The 13,622-nt window shown below is 40.5% G+C and overlaps 1 protein-coding gene across 2 annotated transcripts in view; it reads right to left on the bottom strand.

Annotated features, from left to right (window-relative positions):
* QSER1 (glutamine and serine rich 1) overlaps positions 1-13,622 on the bottom strand; it is a 46,888-nt gene extending 33,266 nt beyond the window's left edge. The window contains exon 1 of one of the 2 annotated variants that reach the window (XM_054067289.1): positions 13,339-13,622. In XM_054067289.1, the coding sequence (XP_053923264.1) occupies positions 13,339-13,433 (95 nt within the window). In that variant the 5' untranslated portion in view covers positions 13,434-13,622. Of the gene's footprint in view, positions 1-12,996; positions 13,175-13,338 lie in introns of those variants that run through there. The other variant, XM_054067290.1, reaches the window with a different exon arrangement.

The following is a 13,622-nucleotide window of genomic DNA, read 5'->3' as shown; positions in this document are numbered from 1 at the left end:
TTTTTCATTGAAAAGGTCCACTCAATTTTAACATAATGTTTAATGTCCTTTTAAAGATGTCCTATAATGGGCCACCATTACGTGTCAAATCATCAAATCCTTATGACGATGAAAGTGAAAAGACTCTTATTAACCTGCTTTTTTCAGCTCTGTCAGTTGGGCCAATAAAAGATGACCTCTTCAGCAAAATTTCTGCAAGAAAACATATAGTCTTTGCACTTAATTGTTAACTAAAGTACCTCAACCTTGATTTACAATTCCTTTTTGTTAGCCTGTATTAAGTCTTTCCTGTATCAACTCTTCACAGACCTGTTTATGTTGCTATTCTTATGATAATTTACTTTCACAGCATTCTTCATTCAAATAGTTTCATATGAATTTAGGTCTCCAACTGCAAAAGGTTATTGGGTTACACTGCACTCACAGCCCGCCTCAGCTGCCAACACAATTATCTGGTTTGCACTGTACACAGTGAGATGCGTTTCTGAATTCCAAACTCAAATGCAAAGATCCCTTTCATAAAGAAACAAAATCTAGTTGCAATAAGCACTGGGCACACAAGTAAGCCTTTATTTTTAATTCTCTCATTTTCTTCAAATAACCTTGCTGTCCTAGGCATCCATACAGAATGAAACATAGAAACAAACCCACTTAAACGTATTTTAATTTACTCAGTACTAAAAGTATAGCTATATGGAAAGAGGGCATTTTCATCTTTCTACTTCATTTTCTAAATCAATTTTCATAAGAGCTTAGCAATTTTTAGGTTTGGGTTTTGTTGGTTTTTTTTTTTTTTTAATTTTTTTTGCTTTTTTCAAGTTTAGTACCAGCAGTTATTCAAGGTCTAGGGAAACATAATGCCTGTGTGAAAAACAGACCTGGACTTTTAAGCAGCAAGAGATACTTCTGGCTGCAGTATGTTGTTCTTTTGTTCTTAGGCACCTGTAACTTCTGCCTCTGATACAAAGGAAAATTGCTAAAATAACACATTACAGAGCATTTTCAAAGTATTCAAATGGTGCAGGCTGTGCCGAAAGTGAAACTGGACACCTACAAGACCAGAGTTACACAGGGAACTCCTAAACATGGGAGAATCAGAAAGGTCCCATGCTCCCACTACCCCAAGAAGGGAAGCCTCAGCACCTCAAACTTCAGCTCCTGCACGGACTTAAAAGTCTGAGATCTAAATCAATCAAACCCAACAAACCCAAAAGCAATAACCCAGCACACTCCACCTGTAATGAAATCTGAGGTGTACCAGGCAAACAACCAGATTTCATCATTGAGCAGCCCATTCTGCCTTCCCGAAAACAAAAAAGATTCCCAACTCCTCCAGACAGGTAAGTAGGCATATGGTCCATTTCTACATACATCACCAAAAAGGAAATTAAAAATACAGCTATAGCCTTGCATTGACAAGGAAATACCTTAAACCTCGCACTTGGTGGTTTATGTGACTCAAGATATATGCGATGTAGGGAAAACATTACTTAAATTTCTCTCTACCCCAAAGGTCAGACACTTGGCAAAGAAGTCTCTCTCCAACCAGCACTTACGCTGTGCAACAGGGAGTTCCTCCAGTCAGAGGCCGAATGCAAAGCCATTTAAGATCCAAAATGACAAATGCATTTCTAAATATTAAAAATATTGTTCTAACTACAATGTATACACCGATATGCAGCTTTGTCCACCATATCCAATTTTAAACATGTAAAAAAAGTTTCAACTTGCATTATCTAATGGGGGGTTCATATTTAGAATGGTTTTAATATTAGATACAAAATTTAATATTTTGCTTAAATATTTATCTTTGTTAAATTCCTTTTATTCACATCATCCCATGGAGTCAGAAAGGAAGACTATTACTTGGAAACATTACTTAAATTTAATACAGACAAAATGGAGGGCAAACAGCCTTTTAGCTGCCCATTCCAACAGCAAAGCAGTTCACCATTTGCTACAGTCTAACTAGGATGTCAATGGGCATCTAGGGTTCATCTATCAGAATAAAATTAAAATTTAAAAGCAATGTTATAGGCAGATATATTTAATCCAAAAATGGGTTTGATCTTATGCTTTAGAAAAACACTGGTTCTAAGGAAGCAGACTCAAAGAATCAAGAGATTTGTCCAGAAAGATGCAACTTAAATGTTTAATACTGTTAATAACAACAAATCACTCCTGTCCAATGGACAGGTCAACGCACTTCTGGAAGTTTAAAGTAAGCCTGTACAGAAAACAGAAAATGTTTCAGAAATTAATTCCAACAGAAAACAAACTCCCGCTCAGCCCAGAGACTCACTTCAGTGCAAAGTGTATACCATGTGTATATATATATACACACAATGTATACAAAATGTATATGATATGTTATTTTTTCACCTCTATTTCCCAGCCTCAGAGAAGCTGCAAAAACAAAGTTGGTTCAAAGCTTGCAAATGTTGGCAAGTTCAGGAAAAAATGGAAGCCAGTCTACTCCATGTATCCAGTTCCCAGTATCTTCTCATTCGATGATACAAGACAAGGCAATCCTTAATATTTGAAGATTCAAGTGACATTTGCACAAAGAGAAAGAATATTTAGCAGTCCAGAACAGTTATTGTATCCACAAAGCAAAAGAAAAAATAATCTGCTGCTTGAAAAGTGAAGTCCACCACTGAGAAACGAGAAGAAAAGCATCTCTCCAATTAATTCATTTTAAAAGATACACAGAGTGTTCCTCTAGGAATAGCATACATCTTTACCATTTGCCTGACCCATTTTTGAATTTTCACATGAAAACAAATACATATTTTAAAGCATAATTAACTGTGGCTGCATCTCGAACGCTGTGTTCAGTTTTGGTCCCCTCACATTGCAAGAAAGACAATGAGGTGCTGGAGCATGCCCAGAAAAGAGCAACAAAGCTGGTGGGAACTGGCGCTGTCTAGTTTGGAGGAAAGAAAGATGAGGGGAGACATTAACGCTCTCTGCAACTACCTGAAAAGAGGCTGTAGAGAGGTGGGTGTTGGTTTCTTCTCCTAAGTAAGAAGTGATAGGATAAGACAAAATGGCCTCTGGTTGTGCCAGGGATGGGATATCAGGAAAAAATTCTTCATTGAGAGAGTATGAAGCATTGGAACAGGCTGTCCAGGAAAGTGGTGGAGTCTCCATCACTGGAGGTGTTCAAAAAGCATGTAAATGTGGCACTTCATGACATGGTTCAGTAGGCATGGCGATGCTGGGCTAATGGTTGAACTTAATGATCTTAGAGGTATTTTACAAATTTGATGATTCTATTCTAATAATATTATTATACGAGTTGGAAGATGACTTCTAGGAAGATGGAAAATACAGAATTCTTCTCCAGTACTATGGCATCAGTAAAACACAGAAGTATTTTACTCACAATCTCAACTGTCTGTTCATTATGTCATATTCTTCCCTTTTAATGTAATTACACACTACATATTCAAGATAGAGTATATGAAATTCTAACATACCAAAGGTAATCACTTTTCACTTTTTCAGTAAAGATGAAGTTATAACGTAATTTTAAATTCCCACTTCAATTCATATACAGAGTGACCAAGAGCACGGCTGAGACCACCGCGCCATGGACCGCAAACTGCCTCAAGGTACTCGCGAGAGGAAACACTAATTTGTTCCTTCCTTGTTTTCTAGGAGCTGAGAGAGAAGCTTACGAGAAATAGATTGAGGCAGAAAATTACATGCAGGGAACTGCCTGAATGAGCAAAAGTTCATTGTCCCTGTGATTTGTTACCTGAATAAATGTCATATCTTAAGAGGGGAAAGATATTAAGGCAAAAAAGGTCCACCTCCTTTTTATTCACATGATAACACGTCTGAACTCTTTACCACTTGATCCTTTTAAAAAATAAAACAAATCCTAAACTGTTTCAGGAAAGCCAAAATAGTCTTACTAGTACTCCAATACTTGAGTGCAAGCACTGGCTTGTCTGATTAAGTAACCTGTGAAGTTCTTAAAAATAAAGCCAATAGTAATTCCCTTTTTGTAAAAATCAGTTAAACTATGTCTTGAAACCACGTAAGCGAAAACTAACATTCAGAGAGAAATGAGCTACTCACAAACTTCAGCTTCAGTTACTATGGAGGGACTGGACAAACTACCTTGTGTTCCTAACTTTCAAGGTATACACTGTAAATTCACTTTTTGCTGCAGTTATCTACAGCTGAAATGCAGCATATTTAACAAAAAGGTTGGGGATTTTTTTAAATCAGAATTGGCAGATATTGCTATCGCTTCTCCTGACTTTGACTAAAATTCTCAGTCCCCTAACCAAAGCAACATTCCAAAAGAAAATCCATAGCTTACAAAAATTACATATGCTATGAAAGGTAAAAAAAAAAAGCTGAAGGTATTTAAAATTCAAAATTAAAAATCCAAATATGAACTACTTCAAACTCCTTCAATGAGAAACTAAAGCTCCCAGCCCACTAGCAGGAACCTAGAAGCTGGGGCAGCATCCAGGGCTTTCAGGCTCCCCTACATACTGGGACTGGGGGTGATTACCTGGCTGCAGCAGCCCCAAACTGCTGCAGTCCCTCTGGCCACTCGACCGCAGGGCACATGGGGCTGGAGGCATCAAGACAGGTATTCTGTCTCTTATCACAACTTTTCAAGGAATTCCTTGAAATCGATTACACAAAAAATCCCACAGGAAAAAAAGCCACCATGTTTAGATCTGAACATGGTAGATAAAAATGACTGTAAAGTGTTGTATTAGTTAAGAAGCTCTTTACCACTTACCCGCTTTTCATCCCCTCTTTTCTACTCTAACAGGGCTACAGCCTGCCAAAACTATTCTACGATTACACCATTTTTGAGCTCCTGATGTACTTTTCAAGATCTCAAGGTCTGGAGAGGAGATTTCAGCACTCCTGCTCTGAATATTGAGGCCTAACTTTTATGACCTCATTTATCACCACTCCCCATATCTAAACAGACACCAATATGCCCACAATTATCAACTGATATTTATACTGCCACATGAGAAATCATTTGAAGCCATTTGTTTGTCAAACAATGTTTTGGAGTCTCACACATCTTTCCTGAAAGCCTCTACTGCTCCCTGCAGAAAATTACTATCCATTTTGCTCTGTGTAGCTTACACTATGGAAAGAGCTGCAATCTTCTTTTCTCACCTTTTGAGGCACCGGATTATTTTGTCACTATATTTATTTATCCTATTCTCTTATCTTTTCTCTATAAAAGAATGTTCTCTTAACCATCACGGTGATAATAGCTGTGATTTTTTTAATTAGTAATGCTTCTCTCCTACAGAGCTTTACTTAATGATTTCAAAGATTTTTGTAACAGAGAGTAATGGAAATCTAGCACTTTTTCTCTTATACGCAATGCTATTCTGTTGTCAAAAGCACACTTGGAGATATCTGAAACTCTTTAAGATTACCACAGCACTAATGCTTGCGCACACAGCATAATCCTCTATTATGGCTGGCCGAGAAATGCACAAAAAGATTTCACTACTTTTAATAATACAATTTTATTTCAAAATACAAAAATCAGCAGAGCACTATCTCAAGATGCAGCTTAGTCACATCAGTGCCTTATTAACAACAGAATTCATTTCAGGTACTGAAGTGCTTCTCAACACTTACTGTCCTGCAATTATTACAGTGCCATGTTTTGTGGTAAACTTGAGCATTACCTTTGGATACTACAGAAATGCTCAATATCCTTTTAATAAGCCTTTTATTTTTCAATTACACGGAGAAGACGATGCTGAAGTTGAGATAGTCATCACAAAAGAGGCAAGAGCCACAAGTACATATGTTCTATGACTGACAGAGGGATCTTGAGCAACACCTCTTTTTGTTACTAAATCCTCAAGCATTTTACAGTTCCATAATCCATGAAATATCTTCTCTTTTAATCCAGGGAAATTAAGGCACAAACACTAATCCACTCGGATTTACGAAAGAAGTCAGTCCTCACAACCGAGCTTCAAACACTTGGAACTGAAATAAGAGCCGGTTTCTCAAGCTTTCACGAAGTTAAAATTTCTAAGCACTCAGTATGCAACATACTGAATCCCCGTGAAGATCAGGGGCTTCATGCCTCACATACTCACAGAACTTGCATGGAATCGAGTCATCTATTCACTGCCTAAATCTGGCACCACAAACCTTATTATCCTTCTGTGACTTTGGTTATCTGTACAGCCTACAATTCAAGATCATTAAATATTCTCTCAGTCATGTAGCATGCCTACATGTCCAGTAAAGTGTTTTCCCCATCCCACACCACACTACAAGGGCTAAGCAGCTCATATGAGCTTCCTGAGTCAATTAAGAGGCATCCCTCTGACTATCACCTCTTCTATGCCAATTTAGGAGGTGTGCCCAGAAACGATCAACCATATTAATAACACACAATTCATCATAAAATGCAGCAGCAAGAGTCCTGTTAAAGGAAACATCACAGGGTGTTACTCCTTACTTTTAACTGGACAATTAGCATAGAGCTTGAATTTAGCTCTTCTCTTCACCAGTAGTCTCCACCCTGTAACAGATTTAAATTTACATTTCTAACCTTGCAAGGACCTCCCCCCTCCCCCCCCCGCTTGTCAACAGCTACTATCTAGCTGAAAATACCATGCAAACTCAGTTGCTTTTGAATGCTTTCAACTAGAAAACATGCACTGTTCAGAACCGTATAAAAATAGTTACAGCTACATGGGTAAGCATGCTGCAGGTATTGATTTAAGATTTCTTGATGTTCAGGCAGATGTCTAAGCAAGTATTAATACAGATCAAAACAGTATGCACATCAACTAAAAAATTCCTTTAATTTGTAAAAAAAAATGTATTCTCTTTTAAAAATAATAGCAGAAGGGAGTAGTTTTGGACGGGAAAGGAAGAAAATCCCTGCTCTCCAGTGGCAGTGAGCATGGGTAACTTCCAGGTCACCAATTCCAGCAACAACTGAAGGCAGTTAACAAACGGTTGCAAGTTGAGAGTTCTAAAGAGTTTGTCTTCTAGGACCACTCTGTAAAGCAAATGTTCACAGTCAAGAAAAACCTATTAGAAACCCTATCCTTGGCAGACTCAGTAGAGAACAATGAAATTGGAGGAACATAGGAACTGAAGGACTATTCACTGTCTAGCACTGGAATTTTTAACACGAAGAGGAGAGAAAGTAAACAGGATGTGGTGTGAAACACCAAGTTGCCGTATTTTTTAAAGGGATTTCCTGGTCAGAAAAGAAATGCCATGTGCAGCACACGCTGGTACATTCAGTATTGCCACAGAACACCAGTTTGACTGCATGCACACCACGCAGCAGCAGTGGCCATTCATCTGGCACACTGTGGATGTCCAAAAGCTTTCAGAACAAGTTGCCAGACATCTGGAAACACTACATGAAAGCCCACAGATCTCAAACTCTTCAACGCTGCCAGGTGAAAAAGAGGACTATCTCCAATGAAATCTAGATGTATGACAGCCCCAAGTATAATTCATATAAGGTTATTAAGGAATAAATGTTCCTTAGTACACTCCTATGTAAATACTATTACTCTAAGATTAGGATGCCTAAAGGGTGTCTCCTTCCTGCTGCCTGTAATTGGTTACACTTACAAGTCCTAAACAAGTAACAGAGGTAGGCATGTAGAAGGAAGATGAAAAACAAGAAAAGCAATAGAGGCAAAGAAAAGCTTGTCTAAACATACGTAGGTTCTGGCCGAATTGTTTTGGAAGATGAATATTCAAGTATGCAGGGATTCAGGAATAAAAACTTCTTGCCACCACCTCTCTTCATCCTTGCTCAGAGAGGTCCTGAGGATGCTCCAACTCCAAGTGTCCACTCACCCCCAATAGTCCCTTCAGAGGAATATAACAAGGAAGTAACATAACAAGAGGTGACAAAGAGTAGCAGAAGTAAACCCAAAAACTATGAAATCTGCCCAGTGAGATAAGTAAACCTAGTGCTTAATGACCAAGAGCTCCATCCTCTCTGAGCACATTATTTTCTGTTTGCTTAAAAATGCTAAGAATTTTCCTTTCTCTGTCCCTTGCATGATACCACAAGAAATGCCATGCTGGCAAGGCTGAACCCTGCATGGCGCTCAAAGTTATTTTCGTCACACTTAAGGCTGCTAAGGAAGGTTCAAAGCAAGACTACTAATGTGCTGCCTTTTAACCGCTTTTTGGTTTGGGTAGGGTTTTTTTGGTCTTTAAAGCATGGAATAGGCATTCATCATACAAAATAACCTTCGACATGCAAATTTCCAAATGCTTTAAGTAAATAAAAGAAATCAAAAAATCCAAAGAAAATACACCCACTAAGAGCTCTAGTATCGTTCACAATGAACATAATCCAGTCATAGGTGATTTTTTCCTGACGGAAACAAAGATTTTTGTAAAAACAACCTCCCTCCTATGACAGCATCATGCCAGAATCAACATCTCCAAGAAAACAATAAAAGGTGGGCAAAGCACAGAAGAAACAAAGGGAAGAGGGTTGTCCTCTGGTGCTATAAAGTAAATGCCTACAATTAAAGTTAACAGGTTGAAAGGGAGCATACACATATCGGACTGACTTTTTGCATAGATGGAAGAATACAAATCCCCTTTCTTTCAGAACAAAATACTCAGTAACCTGTGTTGAAGTTGTTGGCTCCATGGGAAAGGACTCACATCTGCAATATCATTCTGTCATTCTCAAGAGAGGTCAAGCGCTCGAGTAACATGCGAGTAACATGCGAGTAACATACTACCTGGTAGGGAACCAGGTAGTACAATTTAGGTGGATCCTCACTGAAGGTCGTGACATGGCAAGGCTGAGCCCATATAAAAGCTGCCAAGGACTGCAGGACAGAGTCCTTGTTGAGGCCACACAGCTTACTCCTTACAGCTCTGCTCCCTGCTTGTCCCCTGGTGCCACCTCTGGATTCCTGTCTGACAGCACAGGTACAGCAGTGCAGCTCTCCAACTCAGGAGAAAACCATTCACCTTCTCAGTCAGGTTAGTCTTCTTGTGGATTTTAACAAATCAGATCAGCTTCCTGTGCAACTGTGCCAAAGCAAGAGAGGAAGGGAGGCCCTTTCAGCAGTCATGAGCCTGAGCATTCAGTTCAGCCATCTCACGTAACTGCATCCTCAGACTAAGTTTCAACTTGTCCCCTCTGCATACTGCTCTATGTCATCAGTTCTCGCTGCATCAAAGTGACATCTAATGATTTAAATGCTTCATGTAAAAGATTAGACAGGTAAGCAGCATGTAATTCCAAACAAGTCTCTCTGGCTCATTTTGAAACTCTAGCAAAGATTTTACAGGATGACCATACACCTGCATCTGTGAAAAGCTGAGGGGCATAGAGCAAGAATTCAGCCTCTCCATTCAGTCAATCTTTGCCACAGCTGCTATTTTCAGTGAGTACTGAATGCAAGTTAAAACAAGTTAAAAAAAAAAAAAAAAGAGAAAAGAAAACCAACAAAAGCTCGCAAGCCCCTGAAAGGTGTCCATGGACTGTATGTATAAATGGGTTAGATATACACCATGACAGGAAGTTTCGTAAGATTTTAAAGTGACCTACATTATTTGTATGGTTATAAAGTTTATGTAATCCTTCTATGACTTTTCTTTTAATAGCAAATGTTCTAAATGCATTCAATGTTTAGGAACTTTACCTTTCAACATTTGGAATCCTACCCCATAGGGAACTTTCTATAGGAAATGTGCTTAACAACAAACATTGGGTTTACCTCTCAGAACAATTTCATTTGATGATGCTTTTCTAAAATACATGAAGTACACAAAAATCCATTAGAATTTAAAATTGAGCCTTATCTAAGTCACAATGATTATCGTTGTTACAATAAGCATTAGTTTGACAGCTATTAAAAAATACAAGTTAAAAAAATCATAACTGTTTATCATAAAAGTTTAATATCTCATTTAGGTAAGTTTGCTCATGAACTATCATTAACTCATTACCTTAGATTAGGTGCTACAAACAGGCTGTGCTAACCAAATGTCACTGTTATCGACTGAAAAGAACCACCTTGAATTAAATTATATAAAACTCCATATGTTTGGGTAGGGCAGAAATAGACAAAGACCATCAGGCATGAAGAAACATCAGAGACCACAGCAATCACCATAAAGCCTAAATAACAACAAACTTTACTGTGACTGTTATTCAATCTCATATAGCTCAAGATTTCTATCTTGGAGCAAGAAGCCTAACAGGAACAGTGAGCTCCCTCCAGAAGTAAAAGCTCTCCTCTGAATGAAACTCTACGAGGATCCACAAGTCAGGCACATACTCAACCAGAAACCTCATCCTTTATCACCTATCTCCATTTCTCTTTCTAAGCAATTACAACAGTCTCTCCAACTATTACACGTTCACCTGAAGACCATGTTCGTCTTAAGCAAGTAACAAGCAAGCATGATGTACGGATCTGCTATCCAACACGGGACTAGCTTTCAACTATGCCACAGCAACAGAGATGGTAAGAAGTGGCAGTGTGCCTGTACCACCATCAGAAATTCCCTCAGGATGCTGACAGCCTACGTAAGGGGTATTGGGGAATGCAGAAGACAGAAGAACCCTCAGCATCCTGCTACAGGGCCGCTGCGGCCTCACTGTCCAAGTACACTCTTCCATGGGAGCGATCTCTGCTCAGTCAACACAGTGATTCGAGTGATTTCCATCCGCTCCCCATTCCTGTTTCATTATCTTCTCCTATTGCATGGGAAAAGTTATGTCACAGCAGGCCTGGTAGCAATGTCCTTATAATACTTCACCACACATTTCCTTTCAGTTGATAAGAATAGTGCCATTGCGCAGACAAAACAGTGTCTGCAAGAAATAAGGAGCGGGATAAAAACCAGATGGCTGAAGTTAAGTGCAGGAAGACAGGAGCAATGCTTGTAGGGAGAAGAAATCATTTTGATGAGCTGAGACTGCGAACATGGCTCTCCACACAAAGGGAACAGAGCCTGCCACGACACAGCCTGCAACAGCATAAATATGAAATGAAATTTGAATGAAATATTGTTATCTACATCACCTAAAGGCTGAATTCTTTTCAAGTACCAGATGAACATGACACACATTTTTTTAATTTCACATCAGGCTAATGCACCTTCAGCTATTTAGATGACTACCTGTCAGCCACAATCAAAACCACCACTTTGAAAAATGTGAAGTCATCTGTAACACGAGTTGGGAATATTGACAGCATATTCCCCTTACAGTATATCTTTACCTCCACAATTTTCTTCCAGGCTGGTACAAGCCATGGCAGCAATAGGCATGACTCTTACATCCCAATTCCCCAGCAACTGGCTCCATCCATACAAACACAAATGTTATCAGTGATAGAGAAACCAGAGACACCTCTGCAAGCCCAGACTGTCTATAACATTGCGTTCAACATGGTTCAAATATTTCAATCTTGCTCAAGACAGGGTATTTTAGTTCTCACTAAAATGATATGAACTCTAGGAACCCAGTACAGGACAACTTCCAAGCACAAAGTACAATTCACAGCATTTCCCCAGCCTCTGCTAGGGTTAAAAAAAAAAAGTCAAGACATTTCCGTCAACACTTTTAAAACTTATCATTCATCACCATCTACACAGCCTCCAGATTAAACTTTTAAGAACTGAAAGCAAGGCCTTGTTGACATTTCTTCCTAAGGCATAACATAAACGTTGTCTGATCAAGAATGGATGAAGTAATACTAATTTGGTTTTTTTTGATTAACAACTTAATCGGTAAAGTTAACAGGCATTGAACCAATAAGCTTCCTCGTGGTACTTGTCTTGGAAATGTTCTCTGTGCTATTTCCATTAAGGAATTCCCCAAACATTCAATTAATATTGCATTAACACAGTACTATCAAAAAGATTAAAGTTATGTTTTAAAACCGGAGGATTTTTTTGAATATAGAAAGTAATAATCAAGCAGTTGTGTTTCTTCCAGGATCCCAGAGAGATCTTGCATTCTTAAATGATCTGGAAAACTCAAAGCTTCCTCATGGAGTAGAGGGCACCATCCTCAACAGATGAGAATTAGCAAAAGTAATATAGAAAGGACATCACTGGCTTCCACTAAAACAATATATCAAAATGACCAGAAGTTCAACAATCAGAAAGAAAGAGTAGAAAAAACGGTAGGAGACCCTCTTTTGCCATGTAGGCAACTCTGCAGACAACCCGGCTAAACACAGATTCACAGGGCAGGGTTTTGGCAAAAAAAAAATTTAACCATCCCTGCAATTCTCTGTGAAACAAGGAATCTAGAGGCTCACTCTGCAGGGAGGTCCCATTATCTTCTTACTTATCATTGACTTTAATTGCTTCTAAAATGCCATGTCCACAATTCAGGAAGGGTGACAATAAACTGGAGGGGATCCAGGAGAAAACCGAGAGAATAACTGAAGTGGAAACAAGAAAAAAAAAAAAGAATGTCTGGTAACAAACTTCAGAAGATTATTTATTTTTTCTTAATAAAAAGAACATAAAGGAAGAAATTAATCAAAATCCATACTCAGGAAAACACGAATTTTGATGGGATTTTCAGTGTGGATGAGGCTACAGTAAGATTCAGTGGCTATAGCTAAAGGCAGCTCTCTTCACACCACAGAGAAGAAATAAAATACAAACCAGCTACTTCTACACCTCACCAAGAACTGCGCTGAATTTTGCCTCACTGGAAATTTTCAACTGCACCTTCTAAAACCCAGTTTCAAACACAGATTTGGGGGGAGTGGAAGAATCCCATGGCCTGTATCATGACGAGGTCAGGGCAGAGATTGACTCGATAACCTATTGGTGTTATCAGAGAGATCAGAATCCGCCCCTGACCGCTTCCAGGACCGAATGCGAAGTCATCCACAGCCTATTCGGATGGTGGTTTAGCTTTAAAGGAGATTGGAACCCCAGATACACCAAGAGACGCAGCAGGCAGGAGATAACAACCCCCTAATCGCTCATTACCCGGCACTTCTACACTCCAAAAGCGATCCGAAGCCAATAAGACATCCTGTATTTTTCCGCGCACTTCCCGGAACTTCACACAACTCTCGGCGGGACCGAGATCCGAGCGGAGATCCGAGAGGAGAGGCTCCGATGTGGCGATGGAGAAGGGACGAGGTGAACCAACCCGAGCGGAAAACAAGGCAGGGAAGCCAAGGGGGCGCCGCGGGGCCGCATTGTCCCGCCGAGCCCCGCTTCCCCGAGGCAGGGGCGCCTCAAGCCCTGCCATCAGGGACCCCCAGCTCCATCCCCGGCTCCGAGGCCCGGCCCGCAGGCCCCGGCCTCCCCCCACGCCGGCCTCACCTGGGCTTGAGGCTAGCGGCGCCGCGCTCGTAGGCCCAGGAGGCGGCGGGCTGCGTCTCGGCGAAGCTGGGGGTGGCCGCGTAGTTCCTGTCCATCCTCGGGGCGGAGGGCAGCGCGTCCCCCCCGCTCTCCGCGGTGCCGCCTCCGCGCTGGCTCAGCCACGACGCTGCGCGGCGGGCGGGCGCGGGGCCATGGCGGGCTGCGCCTTCCCAGGATGCACCGCCCCCGGCGGGGCGCACCGGGGCTCGGCGGGGCGGCGGGGGGAGGAGGGAGAGGCGGGAGAG

Source organism: Cuculus canorus, chromosome 5 (assembly GCF_017976375.1).
Source record: "Cuculus canorus isolate bCucCan1 chromosome 5, bCucCan1.pri, whole genome shotgun sequence".
Taxonomy (NCBI): Eukaryota; Metazoa; Chordata; class Aves; order Cuculiformes; family Cuculidae; genus Cuculus; species Cuculus canorus.
The sequence above is the reverse complement of the archived record's forward strand: the minus strand, read 5'-3'. Positions and strand labels throughout refer to the sequence as shown.